Source organism: Haliaeetus albicilla, chromosome 4 (assembly GCF_947461875.1).
Source record: "Haliaeetus albicilla chromosome 4, bHalAlb1.1, whole genome shotgun sequence".
Lineage (NCBI taxonomy): Eukaryota > Metazoa > Chordata > Aves > Accipitriformes > Accipitridae > Haliaeetus > Haliaeetus albicilla.
The window spans coordinates 45,330,504-45,349,145 of NC_091486.1; the positions used below are offsets into that span (position 1 = coordinate 45,330,504).

The following is an 18,642-nucleotide window of genomic DNA, read 5'->3' on the forward strand; positions in this document are numbered from 1 at the left end:
GGGCTCCCGTCCCTGCACCCCGGGCACAGTGAATGCACATGGAGGGTCAGAGGGGACATCACTCTTTCTCTGGTGGAGACCCTCCAGCTTTGCTCTCACCCACCTTTTCCCATCTTCTCACTGATCCCAGCACAGTGAAATGCTTGGGGAGTAAGGACGGGGGAGCAATCTGTCCCAAAGTTGGAAGGGGAGTAGAGAACTCCCCTGCAGCTTTGCTGGGGAAGACCTTGAGCAGAGAGAAGAAAGGGCTCATGCAAAGGGACTGGGAAGCACCAGCTATGGCAGATAGCTGGAATGCAAAACTCCACCATGTCTCTCCAAGAAATCCTGGGGATGCCCATCATTTCCATCAGGAAACTCCCAAGGGGTTTTTCTGGACCTGAGATCTCCTTCCTCCAACCCAAGGGACTCATGACCTACCCATACTAATAAATGAGAACATGCTGTTCCCCTCCAAGTTTCCAGTGGGCTGCTCTTGGGTTATCATCTTCTGCATCCCGCTGGGGTCTTTCCTACACCTTCGCAACAGGGCTGGGAGTGCTCTGCAGTGCTCCTGCTGTTCAAAAATCACATTCTTGTCCTGGAAAACCTCTTCTCCTCCCTTTCTCTCTAGAGAAAAGACTTTTGTGGAAGGTCTCAGCCCATCCCTTGTCTTGGAAGCAAAATGAGAAAGCAGTTCTCATCTCCTTTGCCTGCTTTTGGCCACGAAGGTCTAGTCCCTCAGAAGCAGCATTTCCTATTCTGAGGTGAGTTGTCCATCTCCCTCCTTCGGCAGCAGATGTCTTGCCCCATTCCTGGACGACCTGTGACCCTCCTTGCGAGGTCAGTATCTCTTAGGGCTTTGGACCACTAGGAAATAAACGCCTCAGCCCCCTGATCTGACACCACCTTGCTCTGCTAGGCTCCCCCTGGTCCTACTCCAACCTCCAGAAGCCCAAACACAACCCAGGAACGTGCAGAGGACAAGCTGGCATCTCCTCCGACTCCAGGGTGCACCAAGCAGGCTTGGAGCGGTTACTAGCAAGCAGCTGCAATCCCCACCACAGCCCTAATTGGATTCACAACATGGAGGGGTCACCAAGAAGCAGGAGGGAGAAGAATCAAAGCAATGGAAAGACGATGTATTCTTGCTTCCCAGACGGAGAGGGAGGAGAGGGAGAAGCCCAAAGAGCAGTATTCACAATGACATCGAGCCACGGCCGGCTGGGAGCATTCAAATTGTCAACAACCCTGTAGAAAAGGCAGACAAATTCCTCTTTTGTACTTGGGAAGAAGCCAGGTGATGTAATCATCTTATAGGATGATGGTGAAATACTTTCCATTCCAGCAGTAACTCAAGATGTTAAATAGCAGCTGCTAAAGTTAAACATTGTTAAATCAGTATGTCAGGATAGCATCTACCTAAGAGTTTTTAAAGAGATGGCTGATGAACCAGTGGACAGTTAATGTTCACTTTCCACACACCATGAAGTAGTAGGATGTTTCAGAGATGTAGGAAAAAGCTATTTGTTAAATGAGGCAGTCTTGGCTATTTTAGGACTGCCACTGCAACATCAGTACCAGTCAAATAAGGATGTGCCAGCTACAGGATTTGGTCAGCGAAGGATTAAAGGAAGGTAGTAATAGTAGTGCCAAACTACGTACATTTATGGAAAACAGATTAAGGCAAATTAGCCTCATATGGTTTTTTGATGCAATTACAAGATTGGCTGGGAGAGGTAACAGCGTTAATGCAACGCACCCAAACTTCTGCAGAGCATTTCCCTTGGTAACACATGATATTTTGATTCAGAAATTAGAGGGTCCACCGACACTGTGAGACATATTCAATGCATTAAAACTTGGCGAGCTGATACTGCTATGGTCTGAGATCTAAGCAGGGAATGTGCAGAGAGCAGGTCTGTTTCTACTAGAGCCAACAAATTTGCTTCATGCCTCTGGGCTATTTAACATTTTTATCAATGACCCAGGAGAAAGCCCAAAGCATTCCCAATAAAGTTAACTGATGACATGGAAGTTGTAGTGTGGTAAATACTGAAGATGATGGGCTCCTGATACACAGCAATCTGGATGCCTCGGCGAGCTGGGCGCAAGCAAGGAATGTGCATTTCAGTACAAACACATGTCAAATCACACCTCCAAGGACAAGGATGTGGGCCACAGCGGTTATCTGCTCCCAGTCCCACCAGGAAGGAAAAGGATCCTTCAAAAGCACCTAGAGAAACACCATTGCCAAAATGGTTAAAGCAAGGGGGATGTAGGAAGAGAGAAATCTCAGCATCCCCTCTGGCACTCAGCTGACCACGTACAGCATCCTGTACGTGGGATGGTGGACCTGCCAATGGAAAGGCTAAAGCAGTGCCAAGGGCCAGGACAAGCCAAAAAACTGGCTGAAAACCTTATCAGAGGACTGGGGGCCAGGGATTACTCTTAAACAGGCACAGAGAAAGCAGAGGTGTGGTGGTGGACAAAGTTCACCAAGGTCCGACTGCCAGGCTCAGCCGGGGGTAAGAAGGCAGGAGCAACCACTTTGCATTTAACGGGCAATTCTCCATCTCTGGAAGCATTTACATCATGATTGGCTGTATCTGCTCCAGCTCAACCAGGAATGCTTCCTGTAAGAACTTATTACCCCTAGGGCCTTACAATTTATTGGCTGGGTTCAGCATTATCAGTGGAGGCCCAGACCCGAAACAGGCAGGGAGCCATAAATAGCCTCTTATCTTCAAAACATTACGTACTTATGGGATGTGACTGTAAGACAGCTAGGACATACTCTTCTCCGGCACATCAGAAAGCTGCACTCCCGTCCAAGCCCTTAGCATGTACTTGCCCCCCTCCGAAACCCAAGCACAGCACAGCTGGGACAGACTCCCACTGCTTCCCACACCTCGGCGATGGAGGAATAGCTCCGGGTCCTCGACACACACACACGTGTACGTGCATATCACATGGTGGGGTGGTGGCAGATCTGCTGCGCTGGACCTCAAAATAACATGCAAGCATAGGCAGGGAAGCCCTGCATGGAGCCCACCTGTAGAACACGCATCTGCAAGGGCACAGCCCTACCAAAACCTACCAGCCAGCCCCAGACCGGGATACCCCATGTACCAGCCTGCTACAGCAATAACCCTGGAGGTCAGGTCATGCTTCTCCCCTTAGAGCTGGACTGAGGTTGACTCAGTGCTGGAGCTGACCTGGGAGTATCCAGCTGGGTCAGTGGTGGAACCGGGCTGTGGTGTTGGTGGGGCTGGACAGGACCAGCACCCTGGGTGCTGGAGCTGGGTCAGGACCCCCACATCCTCCCTTCTGGCTATGCCCCCCAGGGAAGCAGTAGGATGGCAGTGCCAGCTCCGAAGGGGACAGGCTGTTGAGCCCTCAGGCTCCCCACAGGGGTGGCCCAGCTCCACCTTGAGCTGGAGAAGACAGGTGGCAGCCTGGATCTTCTACAGACCACCTAGGTGACCAGGTTTCTTCTCTTCCCAGCACGTCACCAGCTCCTCTCCTCCTTGGAAATGCCCGTGACCCCAAGGGGTGACGCCACATGTCTCTGACAGCAAGAGAATGTCACCACCAGCTTCTGCAGGGCAAAACCATCTCTTGTTACCACGGCAAGACCAGGACTCCCAGCACTTGGCGCTGTATGAGTGCAACAAAGAAGAGGCTGCCCGCTGCAAACGCAATGATACAAGACACACGGGCAGATGTTCTTCCTCCAAAGATGGAGGGGAGCTGGAGCTGGACAGAGGGTTCAATAACTAGGACCAGCAGCCAGCGGCTGCCATGGCTGAGCAGGCAGAGACCCTTCCAGGCAGCGTTCGTCTACCGTCCAGTCCAAACAGAGAGAGCAGGCAGCACAATAGCTCAGCCTCCGCCGTTGCAGAGGGAGCCAATGAATAAGGGAGGCAGAGAGAGAAATGCGCTTAATATGCTGCATGGGAGGGACAGGCGGGGGAAAAGGGGGGAGGCGGCAGACAAAGAACAGGGAGATGGAGAAAAAAGACGCAGGCAGGGAGCAGGAGAAGGTGAAGCAGGGAGGACAGGGCTGGGCATACTGGGGGGGAGGCAGTGCGGGGAGGCGCATGCATGGAGCTCCTTGCCAGCGCAGCAGAAAGGAGCTGGGAAGCAAGCGGAGGAGCGGAGCGAAAACGAGCGGGCAGCCAGCCCCTCACAAGGCCCTGCGGGATTGGCAAGCCAGGCCCAGCAAAATGAAAATCTCTTAACCACACAGAATTGTTAACTGCCCCCAAATCCTTTTGTGCTGGGGCTGCAAGCTTAGAAGAGCTTAAGCTGTTAGATGCATGAACTTCCTCCATAAATATCCCTTGTGTACACTGCCGTGAGCAGGCTTGCACTGTATTAGCCAGATGAAAAGCCCAGCGGAGAAAATGAGCAACTCGTTCCAGCGCCTTGCAGCTGCACCGAGGGGCTGTCCATTGCTCAGGACGCCCTTTTCCACTGGGACCCCTTCGCGGGGCAGGACCAGTAAGCCATGTCCCCCACAATCCCCGCCTCGTCCCGTGTGGGTGACTGAGGCGCATGAGAGCACTTCACCCCGAAAGCCAGCTTGGATTTGCTTTTGTTTTGCTTCTGGAAAGGGGCCCAGATTCCCTCCCACCCCTCGAAACATGAGAAAACCTGCCGGCCACATGTACAAGTGAGTCCCCCAAACCAGGTGGCTTGTACGCTGCTTCTGCGGGGACCGGGGACAAGGAGATGACGGGAAGTGGGCAGGCATGCAGGGATGCATCCCGGAGGTCCTTCTCGAGTTCAGTTGGCGAGGAGAGCCCTTTTCTCTGCCCAGCTGAGCTGGGGTGACTAGCCCCTTCCCCAGTCCTCTGTAGGGCTCACTGGGGGGGCCAGGAGAGGATGGGGATGCTACAGCTGTCCTGCCAACTCTGTGGCTGGCTCTCCTCCCACTCCCCACTCTTCTTCTGGGGGCTGCTGGGGTAAAACAAAGGCTGTGTCCCAGTCTGGCACAACCTTGCTGTCCCATCCAGCCCCAACTGCACAGCCCCGTGCAGGAAGAAGAAGGGGAAGGGGAAGGGGAAGGGGAAGGGGAAGGGGAAGGGGAAAGGGAAGGGGAAGGCAGCCCTGGAGCCAGCTGCCCCATAGAGACGGCGGGCTGCCGGCCACCGCATGATTAATGATGGTGGGGAGCGTGGGGCCGGGCGCACGCCAGCACCGGCTGGAGAAACAGCTGCCGAGGTACCGGACCTCCCAAAATCCTGATACTCCACAGACAAAGAGAAGACCTGGCCTCTCCCTCCTGCTCGCTCCCTCCACCTTGGCCCCCCACTCCTGCCCGCTCTGCTTCCCCTCCCAGCCCTGCCAGGCCAGGCTGCAGGGACAGGGCTCTGCATAAGGAGTCCTGGGAGCCCCGGGGCATGTGAAGGGACCACTCCTTGGCTGGGCTGGCAGTGGGACCGGGGAGCCCCAAGAAACCATAGCTGCATCAGAGCAAAGCGCTATGCAGGGATGGGTCCGCTCGGGAAAAAAATAAAAGCTGAGATGGAAAAGCTGACATGAATCATTTTGGCTTTCTGGTGTTGCTATGAATGCTTCACTTGGGTGTCGTAAAACACCCATCCTCCCTTCGAGGCTGGGATTAGCCAGGCTCCCTTTCCATACTGTGTTGCAGCAGTATTTCCTTGCTGTCCCCATCCCCAGCACCATCCCTGCTACAGCTGGAGGACACTTGATCACCCCATGCTTGGTGGGAAGAGACATTCAGTGGCCCAGTGAGGAGCAGCTCAAAGTACAGATATTAAATGGCACCCGCAGCACATCAGAACCTGTAGCTTGACGTGTGAGCAGCCCAGCCACCAGCAGGCGATGTGGCGCCCTCTCCAAGGGGACCATCCAACCTGCAGTCCCAACCACGCATGGCCAGAGACTGTCCATCCCCCTTTCCAATGTGTTCATCTCCCCACTACCAGCACCTTCCCCATGCTTGCTTGGTGCTACCTGGCCACCCCTTCCCACAGCAAGAAGAGAGGAGACACAGCTCCCTCCTTGCGCTCTGCAATGCCCACCGACATATCTATAATTGATCTCAGAGAAACCCCAGCTCTCCTCGCAGTGTGCCAATGCTACCAAAACTGTAATGGGATTTTGAAGTTCAGCCAGGATAGTGGGGAGAAGAGTCCATTTGCCAAACACCACGGTTTGCTCTGTGCATGGTGCAGCCACAGGTGCCCATTAAACATGCAGCTCTCGGGTCCCCACCTCTCTCCCAATAATCCCAGCAGCTCCTTTCTCAACCTCCCCAAGCCCATGAGTGACTGGAGAGGAGCACAGAGATTGATTTGGCCACAGTGCTTTCAGGGAGGCTGGTGCAGAGCCTCTCGCTTGCCCAGGACCACGCGGGCCCCATGGTGCTCAGCTGAGCTGAGCTGAGCAGGCACTACCAGAGTCTGCTTTGAACATCTACGGGGGAAGAACATCATCTACAGGGCAGAAGACCTCTGGCTGCTGAGGGAGGTGCCCAGACTGGAGAGATGAGCCTGGCCCTGAACAGCCTATGACCATGTCCCACCTGGGGCCATTTGCACTTCACCAGGAAAGTGCTGCAGACAACTTGCTCCCTCCCACCACATCACCTTTGGGTGCCTGCACTCCCACTCCCCTCACCCCAGAAGCATTTCAGCCCACACCAAGGCACAGGGTGCAAACGGAAGTGAAAACAGCCCCAATATTTTGGGAGCTGACTGCAGATCGGTGGCACACCCCACGGCTACACACAAGTGCATCCCTCCAAGACCTGGAGAGCATGGAGGGCACCAGCAATAGGCCAGCACCCCCGGACCCAGTGGCTCTGAGGACCCAGAGGTAACACAGAGCCTCTGCAATGGATGGATGAGCCTGGGGCAGGAACTGAGGAGCTGGAGGAGGAGTCAGCATCCACATATATGCTGCTCTTCCATGACCCCGCGTGCTCCTCTCCCACCCCTGCCCAAGGAGGTCACTCCCAGGTGGCTCATGCAGATTCCAGCTGCAAATCCCAACTGCCACCACCAGCGCAGCCCACCGGCAACGAGGCGAGCGCGCAGAGCGAGACCGAAGGCAAGCAGTTACCTCTGCAGATGGTCCCGTTTTCCACTGACTCATAGCCCGCCCGGCACATGCAGCGGCCGATGGGTACCAGCCACTCGCCATCCCCGTTGCAGTACAGCTTGATCGGCACGTCTACCTCCTCTGCGTTGGTGATGCACGTCCCCCGGGCTGCCACCAGTGAGGTGCTCTCTGCCCCTGAGAGGGTTTCTTGGAAGACAGCCCCATTCTGGATCACGCGGGGACACTTGCGGTAGAAGACACGGACAGCAATCAAGGACATGCAGCCTCCATAGTCCTGGAAGGCCAGGTAGAAACCATTCTTGGAGACAGGCCCAAAACTGCGCACCTCGGTGTTAATCTTCATCACCCGTCCACCTAGGTCCACCTGTGAGAAGCTCTCGTCAGCAGCAATTGTGTCCACCTTCATCCAAGGATTCTCCATCCAGTTAGGGAAAGTCTTGGTGGCTGAGTCAAAGTCCGACTCAAAATAGTAGAGGTTAAAAGTCTCCTTACAGGAGCCTGGGACATTAGGGATGCTGCTGCAGTCCCGGACAGAAAATTTCATCTCCACATGGATGCGGTGTGCTCCTCGCCTCCGGATGTACTTCGTCCGGAGCCAGTTGTTTTGGCTGGATTCAAAGACGTTGCACACCTGGTAGGTGCGAATCGTGTTCATGTTTTCATCATACCCGCTCACCTCTTCCCACTGCGGACACGACACAGAAAGTCAAGAGGCTGCACCAAACTGACGTTCCCCAACCACCTCACCTCTTCCCAACCCCACTGCATGACAAGCGGGCAGGCTCAGCCAGTACCAGCTGTCCCCCACCAGGCCCACCTCACCACGCAGGCAGCCCCATCGGTGCCAAGCACCCTGCCCTGGCACAGCTCCAGCACCACCCTGCAAGCACCCCATACCTATGCGCCTCTGTCCTGCTCTGGCAGGGTTTGACCCACGCTGCATGCCGGGCAGGCTCTGCACTTTGGGGACAAGGTGGCCCAAGCCCTCAGCAGAGCTCAGGGCCATCTTGCTGCCAGCAGCACCGTGCTCCATGCCCAGATTTACGGTAAAGCATCTCTGCTGGGTGGCAGGGCATGGTAAGGCCAGGCACCTCCTCTGCAGGCAGTAATGTCTTTAGCAGGGGCTCCTGCCCGTGGGCCACACTATACAGCAGAGCCTCCCGGCAAAGTAACACGATGCCTTTAGCAGATGTATTCCCACCGGTGCTGCTACGGTTACAGACGTGGCAGACAGGACCCGCTTTCTCAGGAGCATGTAACATGGCCATAAAACCTCGCTGGCTGCAGCCCGAGCACCAGTGCAGGCGGCTGGCTGTGCAACGGGCCAGTAGCCAGTGACGTCTCCCCAGAGACAGGAGGGAAGGTTTATGGGAGGCTGGCTGACCCTGCGGTGTACCCAGAAAGGCAGATGCTGGGCTAGGTCCCGCTGGTAGCCCTCATCCCTGCCCCTTCAAGGGCCAACATGCTTTGGGGTCCCTCCTGCAGGTTTGTACAGGTCCCAGCCCCAGCTATCCTAAACTGGATCTACGGGATGTCCTGTGAGCTATGGCACGACAATAACATCCTTCTCAGCAAGACAGCTCGGAGCTGACATATTTCCCCATGGGAAGCTCAGCCCAGCTCCCCCCAGCCGACTAACAGCTGACTCTGACAGCTCTGGAGCAGTTTCTGCAGAGCTCAGGGCTGCTGTGACACTGCCTGGTCCTGTCCAGCTCCCTGCCATTTCCCCAGGCTGTTTTTTCCCAAATCCTTCAGTGCTTGCTGTTGTCTCCATCCTTTGCAGGATGGGGAGACTTCAGGGTGGAAGGTGATGTACCAGGCAAGGGCAGAGCTGCACTCTGTAACAGCCAACACTCCTCTGCAGTAAGCACAGATGGGGAAGGGTCCTTGTGGGAAAAGCACCTTTCACCCAGCTCATTAGAGCATCTCCCCCAGCCCAGACCTTTCTGGAGGGCAAAGCATCTCCCTGTGCTGCCCCCTCCCCACCCACAGCACCCTTGTGATGCTGATGGTAGGGACCAGGGTCCAGCTAGTGTGTGACAGTCCCAGCCAGCTGGAACGGCTTCTCATGAACTCATTCATAAGCCCGCTCAAGTGGAAGCCAAGCTGTTTCCCACGGACGTGAAACCCTGAGCACAAGCCTGCCCTGGATGCAGGATCACGACACCCAGGGCAGGGAGGCAGCACAGCCCAGATCTAGCACCAGTGCCAGGACTGAGCTGTGCAGGGAAAAACCTGCAGGAGCAGAGCACCCCCAGCCCCTCAGCCTGCAAATGGCCTCCCAAGGGCACCCAGGACTGCAGAGGGAGGCTCATGAGATGGGAGACAGATTGCTCCTCGCACATCAAGACTAACAGTCCAACAGAAGGCTGTCAAGGAAGATCCCCAAACAGCTCCAACCACTTCTGACTGGCAGTGGCTGCAAATCTGCTGCCATCGCTGGGGGAGGAGGAAAGCATCCTCACAAAATGCAGGGGGAGCATTTGCTTTATCTTCCAGAAATAAATTTGGCATGGTAGTGGAAAATTGCAGGATCTCCCCGTTTTTTAGGGCACTAGTTGGGAGTGGGGGTGAAGGAATCAAGGACAAGGCACAGGGAAGCAATTCTTTCCCCTGCCCTGCCTCTGACATGGCTCTCCCTCGCCTGGACCACTCCCGACACCCACTCCGAAACAGCGTGTCAGCCACCAGCACCCAAAGATGCCCAGCACTGCCCCATCCCCATCCACACCTGCACAGCCCCTGGGGAGGGCTCAGGACATGAGCCTGAAGAGCTCAGCCCTGGCCAGACAGGAGCAGCACGTGGTGGAAGGAAAGCCTCTACAGCTTGGGGATGAACAGTAAACAGCGGACGCAGGGCATGGGGACACCCACAAGTGACATGGGAGCTCCACAGCCAGGGAAAAAGCAACCGTTTGGGCTTTTGGATCTCTAATAATCACCAAAGAGGCAATGAACAGGTGGAGCACCCGGCAGCTTTTGTCTTCCAGGTGATGCTGGCTGCACCCAACCTTACCAGTCACCCATGGGTAAGATGCCCTGCCTTGTCCTGCCAGTGGGCACGAGGCCGCACTGGGAGAAGCCGCGATGGCACTGCAGTATCGGCACCCGTGACGTGCACACCGCAGGGCACGATGCGTGCCATGTCCCCCCAGGGGCCTGCCCCTAGGTGGGGACGGGAGGCGATCCCACCAGCAACGCCGGGGCTGCGCTGGACTTTCCAGACGGGCATCTCCCTCCTGACAGGGATGGGGGACCTGGGAGCACCCCGAGGGCCAGGCTTAGGACCCCCAGCATCCTCCCGCATCCCTGCAGCAGCAAGCAGGGGGCTCCCCGAGCTCCCTTTTCTCAGCTGGGAGAGAAAGTCACCCTCGTGCACCAGCTCCTACGGTTCCTCGACGCTTAATTAGAAGCCTCTCCCTTTCTCCTCGCTCTCTAATTAACATGCCGGGAGCTCAAAAGAAGAAGGCAGCACAATAATACGGGGAGACGGCTTCCAGCAGGCCTAGGCCTCATTACCGTAGGGCTGGGGAGCTGGGAGCAAGGCGTGCTTTACATATGGAAACACGACAAACAAGAAAGGCTGGGCGAGGAGAGAAAAAGACTTGACCTCTGCTCCTGCCTATTGTGTGCCCGTCATCCCCCTTCGGCGGCCAGGCCAGCGCTGGCGAGGCGGCCGGGCTCACGGGCGGGCGTGGGGCTTTATCATGGTGATGGGGGACCGGTGCCGGCAGCGCCTGCGCCGCAGCACGACAGGGCAGCCAGGCTGCTCGGGAGCTGGGTTTAATCTCCCTGATGGAGGCTTTTCTTGGCCGTTTCTTTTCTTTTGCCAAATCGGCTCGGGGAGGGGGCTTGCTGTCAGCCTCGAGGTGAGGTCCACAGAAACGTCTTCATCCAGCCCCTGCGGAGGGTGGCTGGAGGGCAGGATGGAGCCTGAGTCGCCACCTCCGCGCACGGGGATGGGAAGCATCTCCGGGCTTTGGCCGAGCTGGATTGGGCCACCCAAGTGCACGGGAGCAGGTCTGGGGCTGTCACACATCGGGGCTCCATGCTGCTGCCAGCCACCTCAGCCAGAGGTGAGCAGGATGCCCTGAAGCACCTCGATGCCCCATGCAAACCCCGTGGGACATGGAGGTGGCTGGGGCCACTCTGGATTTGTCATGAGCAGGAGGGTGCAGAGATGCACTGCCTTGCCCAAGCTCTTCTTTAAAGGATCTTGTTCTGGGTGGTCTTGGGATGTGGCTCAGGGAACTCTTGGCACTGGTAAAGCAGGGAGACAGTCACTGCTGAGCCCGCAAACGTCCCTCCATGAGATGCCAGGGATGCTGGACAGTCATTTCAGGACTTGATCAAACAGCTGCTGTGGGTACAACCTCACAGGCCAATGCCCTCATCCTTTTCCGCTACAAGTGACAGGCAATGGAATAACGAGTGAGACACTGGGGACAAATGACGGTGGCCTTGGCATTTCATTTCTCCTCCTCCCTGATGTTTACGTGGCTGCAGGTCAGCTTTACAGAGAGTATGATTCCCCCAACACCATGTTGGCCTGATGCTGTAGGGTGAGAATTACACTCCTCCAGCACTGCGGTATTTTTTGGAAGTGTCACCTCCTAGGAAATTACTGGAAACTTCAACTGTCATCCTCTTTTGTGCTCTTCCCACTAGACCTTTTCATGTGGCCAAGGCACTTTGCTTCAGTGGCTGACTTTTGTTGAACCAACCCACCTATGTTCACACGCAGCAGGAGACCCCAGACCAGGCTCTGGGCCCCCATAAAGCAACAGGATAACTTACCCCTGATGGAGGATGCACCGTCCAGCCCAGCTCTGCCGTTGCCGTTGTGGAGTCCATCAGCGTCTCTGCAGGAGGAAGGTGAAACAAGGAGTCAGTGGCCATCTGGTGAATGACCTGAGGCTGGCGAAGGGGAAAGAGGTGGAGAGGAGCCAGGCCAGGACTGCAGCCATCGAGCCCAGCCTGCGCCGATCCCTCTGGACATCTCTCAGCTGGGGAGGAGCCAGCTATAGGTCCCTCCACCCATCCGCTTCCCCGTCCATTGCCCATTGCTCCCTGGCCCCCTTATCTCCTGCAGTGCATGGGGGCACGTGCTTTTCCACCCACCAGCCCAGCTGGACTTTCCTCCTCAAAATCCATATTCAGGGTACCACAGCCCCGGAGCAGCTCTGCTGCTGCACATGAGGAGCCCAGACTGAGCAGGTTTCCTCCATCACCTTCCAGTTTCTTTCGCAAAAGCAGGATGTTTTTTTCTCAGCAGTTTGCATGGTAGGCAGAATCCTTGATGATGCGGTAGCACACAGGAAGGAACAGCACTTCTAGGACTTAAAAGTACTAAAAAATTAAACCAACATTAAAGCTGGTTTTCCAGGCAATTTGGGTTGAAATAGGTCAGGCGATGCTACCACTGACCAGCACAGAGGAGAAGTCTCCATAAGCCACACAGGCAGCAATGTCTCCTCATCCTTTCTGCAGCTCATCATGCTTCCAGCACTGAAGTTTTTTCATCCCAAATAGCTATAGGTTGGCCTCACTATACTGATGGCATGAAAAAGGATGCTCATGTTATGGCACCCCAATACTTGGGCTAATGTGTGTAGGAGTTCCCCCTCATCCAGCATGGGTACGGGCCAGATGGCCCTGTCAGAAATACATTGGACAGACACTTCCATGAGTGGTTTCCACAATCCAGGTAACTGTCCATCCTCCAGGTCTGCGGTCGCATGCTCGTTGCAACGCAGGGATTTTTCTGCACCGTGCCCAGTGCTGATGTTTTAAGAAAATAGGACAATATTCCGGTGTTTAGGAAATGGGGTTTAGAAATAATGCCCAAAGGTTTCAGCACACAGAGGCTGGACATGGGAAAAGCATGATGCTTGTGGGACAGACCATCCAGGCCAGCATACGGCCAGTGATTCTGTGGCTGAGACCAAGGTGATGCCCACAGAAGAAATTATGTCCCTCTGCTCTGTAGGGAGAATGTGAATCTGCCCCTGATTTCAGCATGGGCACTCAGGATGCCAACTGCATTTGCAGGGATGTTGGAAAGCATCCATCACACACACAGGCAAGATATAAACATGAAATTCGGCTTGCAGCTTCACTTTCCTTGCCCTCCCAGTTAATGTAGGACAGGCAGGGAAACAGTCCAGCTTTAGGGTTCTGCAGCTCTCAAGAAAAAGCATCTTACATACAAGGTGTACACCCACTCCACATCAGCTCACTGAGAGCGATCACCCAGCAGAACGCCAGTATAGTCAAGATCTCCAGTCACCATCTTATAACCCAATAAATGGTGCCAGTTCCCATGGCCACAACAGGGATGGAGAGTTACTGGCTGTAACCGTGTCCTGTTGCTGCTCCTCACCACCAAAAAACCAAGCAGCATCCTGCCATGAATCCCCCAACAGCATCTTCACCTTCTCCACTCTCACTACGTTGAACAAAAACAAAGGAAGAAAAGCTCAGCTTTGAGCATACCCATCATTTAAGAGACAAGCCTGGATGCAGAAATGACTGCTGTTCAGCCCGCTCAACAGCGCACATGAACTCCCCTTTTCCCATCGGCAAGCCAAATAATTCCTCGGCACAGATATGCTCCTTGCACCAACTTCTGGCAGTAAATCATTTTCAGACTGTGGGTTGTTCGTTACTCCTGTTTAGAGCCAGCGGTTTCCAGTTCACAGGAAACCAGGATTTCAAAATTTGGTTTTATTCCAAGAGTAAAAAGCAAAAATAGTTCTTTTCAAGTTTTCCCACTAGGAAGAGTTCTGGAAAACGGCTAGTCCAGAAATGTTGTCATTCAGATTTATGAAATTTCTTTTTAAACTGAATATTTGTTTACATAGTTCCATAATAGTGTTTATTTTATCAGAGTATCTGGCTTTTTCATTAAAACACCAGTGGCACTTTGATCTGAAAAGAAAACAACATTTTTCACCCAGTGCTAGCTAGAAGCTGCATTACTTTGAAAAAAACCTTAAATTTGTTACTTTATCTTAACTATCAATGACAGTGGTGCATAGTAAGTATATTAATAGCAGTGACTATAACGAAAAGGAGATATACTCTAAACCAGTATAAATAATTCCCCAAATAAAAATAATATTTTGAAGTATTTTGCATTTTTAAAAGCCTTTTATTTAATGAAAACTCAGTGCAACGGAAATGTTGTGCCCGGTGCATTGCTGCAGAGCACGCTGCCCACAGCCCTCGCCACTGCCCCTTATCCTCAGCTGAAGAATTGCACATCTCCTTGGAGCTAAGCATCTACTACCCCAGCTAGCCCAAGGACATCTAGTTTTGACACAAGACAAGGAGGAGTAGAAATTTGCAGGTTTTAAGCAGGTTTTTCCAATGGTCAATTATCTTCTCATAAAAAAAGATCTTCCATTAATTTCAGTCTGAATTTACACTGTGCGGCTGCCAGCTATTATATTTTCTTTTACTTGTACAAAGGCTCTGCTATCCAAAACCTCCTTTCCCTTTTGTGGTGTTTAAGGGTGGCAAATGAATCATCTCCAAAACAACTAAATTAGCTGAGCTTCCTTATTCTTCCACCTAAACCAGGTTCCTTTCTTTGAGGCTCCTGTTTATCAACCTTCTTTGTGTAGGGTGGACTGTGGTTCCCATTGCACACAGCTGTAACATCCCAATGTGCCCCTTTTTGCACAGCTTTTCTACCAAATTGCTGCCCTGGCTAAAGTCCATTTGGAGATGGGTTGGCATGTTAGCACTTAGCAGTAGTTGCCTGAATTACAGAAAATTGTGAATAACTGGTCCCCGTGAATCAGAGTGAACCTGGTTAGCCGCACTGACTGCAAAAGTGGATGTGAAGCCAGGATGGGTTTCAAAGGTGGTCGTGGGTTTGCTCCATCCTCTACTGACGGCTGACTTCAGAACACCTTATTGACCAAATAACAGCCTGCCACAGAGTTATCTTGCCCATATACTTGGCCAGGAGCACCACTCACCCTCCACCTGAGGTCGAGGAGGCCACATGGTCCTCCAGGGAAGATCACTGTCTCATCCCTGAGAAGTTTCTTATTACCAGACAAAAGAAGCGCATTAATTCATTTTTCAAGCAAACAAAATCAGGAGTGATGTCCAATGAACTAACATATCCCTCATCTGCAGGGGCTTCTGACTGCCTCTCTGCCAGGCTCAGACCTGCTCAGATCTCCACAGCAAGAGGCAGCGGTGGGCAGACTGCGGTGGGAGGAAGGCCCCATGAAGACGCAGCCAAGCCCCGCTCTGATGTCCCATACCGAAAGTGCTGGCACAGAGTCCGAACTAGCAACCAATAAACCAGGAAGGTTGAAAAAAGCAAGACAAGGCCATACCACCCACCTCAGCCGTGCAAAAGGCAGACCGAGATTCCCCTAGGGCCTATTCCTCCTTCAGCTGGATGGGGTTTTATTGCTGCAGGGGGACTGCAGAAGCTCATCAGAGGAGTTTGCAAGATGATTGATTGTGGTCTGCAAGGATCTACACCGGGACAAAGTCACAGCAAACAGAGCTCCTTAGCCTGTGAGGGAAACTGCAGCTACAGCTTTGCCTGAGAGCTGAACCCGGTCATACAGAGCTTTGCTACAAGTGCAAGCCCCGCACAAGGCGTGAGCAGCCCCAAGGAATGGGAGCCCCCCGTCCTCCAGAGGCAGGTCCTCCACGCGCAGCAGTCCCACCAGGGCTGCCCTCAGCACGCTCAGCCCCGCGCACCTTCTGCACCCACGGTGACCCATGCTGGGCCGCCACGGCCGCATCTCACCCAGCAAGTCTCCTGATCCGACCCGCGGGCTGCCCCACGCTCCTACCCTGCTCCGGGCACCCAACAGGACCAACTCCTGCACCGGGGACAACAAAGATGGACCCATTTCTGGGTGGGCAACTCCAAGCCCAACTGTTAGTGCCCTGCCAGCCATGGAGAGGAGAAGGTGCCTGCTTCAATGAGCAAAGTCAGCAGCTTCACTCGCTGTCACAGCCGACGCTTTCACAGTGCCATCCTGCCGGTTTGGGAGCGCCAAGTAACAGGGTGAGGGGCTGGTGCCTCGGCGGCCCCATAAAGACCCAACATCCAGGACAGAGCCACCCCCGGCAATGACGGTGACGACACGGAGCAAAGCCGCGCGGGAGTGGCAGGGGTGGGTGTCTGGCCCCTGGCCCATCTCTGGTGGCTGGCGATAGCTGCAGCTCAGTGAAATGCTCTCTCTGGAGCAGCATTTTCTCAATATTGTTGTTTGTGCTCTTCCCTCCCGCGTGTTTATCTGCAGATTCACATGCTACCCACGGCATTATAAATAAATCTGCAGCTGCTTGAAACCAGCAGACACAACTCTGGCCTGCTTCCCACCAGAAACCGCGCTGCTCCCCACGGGACGGTTAGGAGATAAGTGCCTGTCCTTTTCACTTTGAAGATGCTTTCAATAAGCAACTTTCTGCCAGCACTGGGGCCCGTCACCGGCACTGCTGCTTGCTACGAGGGCATGCCAGGGCTCCAGCTCAAGCACTTTGCATCTAAAGATGCGTCATCACCACCATACCACCACCTCCAGATGCTCAACAGCTACGCTAAGACACCATCAAGCCGGTGATCTGCTATGCCAATGACCTGGGTGGGGGGATCCTACACTTCTGCGTGGTTTTCTTGCTGCTCAGCCACAAGTGAGATGAGTGTGGGGATCTCAGCTGCACCAGCTTTTTCCATCTGGCCAGGTCGGGACTGAGACTGGTGGGCAGACCTGGGAGGGGAGGACAAGACTGGGATCACGTTGGGTGCTGGCAGTGGGATGGCCAGGACTGGCAATAGAGAGTGACAGGACCAAGGGACAGTGGCAGAGAGGCTGGTGGGGCAAGGGATTAACAGAGGAGCTGTGCACGTTGCAGACACACTTCTCTGTGTCCGGAAAAATAACTTCCATGGAGTTTTGCCAATTTAGACCAATTTAGAGCATATGGCCCCGAGTTTCTCAGAAGTCCTGGCAAATCCTTCACATTCACAGGCTCCGAACTCATCCCGATAAAGAAGCAGCTGGACAAATAAATAGCCCCACAGATAGCTGGAACCTCCACCCTCATTTTTCCACCCACAACTTTTTCCCTTCCCCTTTCACTTCTCACGCCAGCTCCTTCCTCAGGGTAGGAAAATTGCCAGCATTTTAATCCTGGTACAATATCATTAACAGAGGGAGCAAGCTTCTCGGTTGACCCAGGATCACATCAGCTGTGGCCAGTGCTGGACGTGTGAAGCAGGCAAGAGGTTGCCCAGACCTCTCTGATGGGCTGGGAGCAAAGTCATCCCAAGGCAGACACGGGGTACACCACGCCTCGTCACCATCTCCCAGACGTGACCTGGAAGCCCACCTAACACACCTCATCAGATCAGTCCAGGCTGGAGGGATGCTGCAGAGCGGGCTCTGTGCCCGAGCCCAGCTGGGTGGAGCAAGACCTGGATCCGCACCGGAGACGCTGCAGCTTGGGACAAACTCCTCCGCAGAGGCACACGTGCTCCTGAAACCGCGTTTCCAGCTTGGCCTCAGGCACAGCCACTGCACCCCCATGCAGGGGGAGCGGCTAATGAGAAACCCGTCTGTCCCCCGCCCCAAGGAGCCCTTGCTGCAGATCCATTTACCCTTCCAGAAGTTGAAAGGCTCCTCTCCGCCTCCTGTGCTTTACTGGAGCCTTATTATAATATTTTTGCCAGCGAGAGCTGAGAGGGGCTGAGCAAACCCAGTGGCCCTTCTCTGCAGCCCCGAGCTTTGCTTTGCCTGGCCAATGGCCAGCGGAACAAACTGAAACCCAATCCCCCCCAGCCGACCCGCTGGCGCGGGAACAGCACGCTGCATTGTGAGCTGGCGGCTACAGGATATTTTGGATACTTCACTCAGGGATCCACTTAAACTCCAAGAGGGAGAGTGATTAATAGGGAGTGAGAAGAGGCAGTTGTCTGAGCTGGGATGGGGACCGCCAGCATCCCATTCCGTGCCCAGAGCCCCAAAGGCCACCCCAAGGGCAGCTGTATCGGGTCATGCCGGTGGTCACGGTGCTGCAAGAAACCCAGCAGACAGGTAGCTGGTTATTCAACCCTTTTCCCTGGAAAATTAGGTCCAGCCAGCCTCAGAGACTTAAGAATAAGGGTGATGTCCAGCACCTCCATCATCCAGAGTGCCTCTGACTTGCCAGCCAGCCCCCCCCAGGCTGATAGTCCTGGGGGCTAGCAAGGCACGGAGCCGGGAGGCCTGACCCTAGAGATAACACACAGTGCCAGCAAGGGAAAGATGTCGCCACTCTGGGGGAGTCATGGAGCCTTCCTGTCCCCTCAGTTCACCAGGATGTCACCCAAGTCTGCCTGCAAGCCCTGTGAAACGGGAGCCAGTCGCAGAGCCAACGGTGGAGCAGGGGATGGTGCTGGAAGCTGGTGGGGCTCAGCAGTGCCCCCTGGGACACTTTCACCCATCTACTGAGTGATGCTCAGCTGCTTGTGACACTTGGAGACAGGACTGGTGTCAAACGAAGGGACATCCCCAAGACGTCCTGCTCTTAGCACAGCAGTTC

At 54.5% G+C, this 18,642-nt stretch overlaps 1 protein-coding gene across 2 annotated transcripts in view; it reads right to left on the reverse strand.

The window, feature by feature from the left end:
• The window catches only part of EPHB2 (EPH receptor B2), a 138,672-nt gene that overhangs the window by 89,142 nt on the left and 30,888 nt on the right, over window positions 1-18,642 (reverse strand). For both annotated transcript variants that reach the window (XM_069782283.1, XM_069782281.1), the window contains exons 2-3: window positions 11,875-11,939; window positions 7,078-7,762 (exon numbers count right to left, since the gene is read on the reverse strand). In XM_069782283.1, the coding sequence (XP_069638384.1) occupies window positions 7,078-7,762; window positions 11,875-11,939 (750 nt within the window). The remainder of the gene's footprint in view (window positions 1-7,077; window positions 7,763-11,874; window positions 11,940-18,642) is intronic.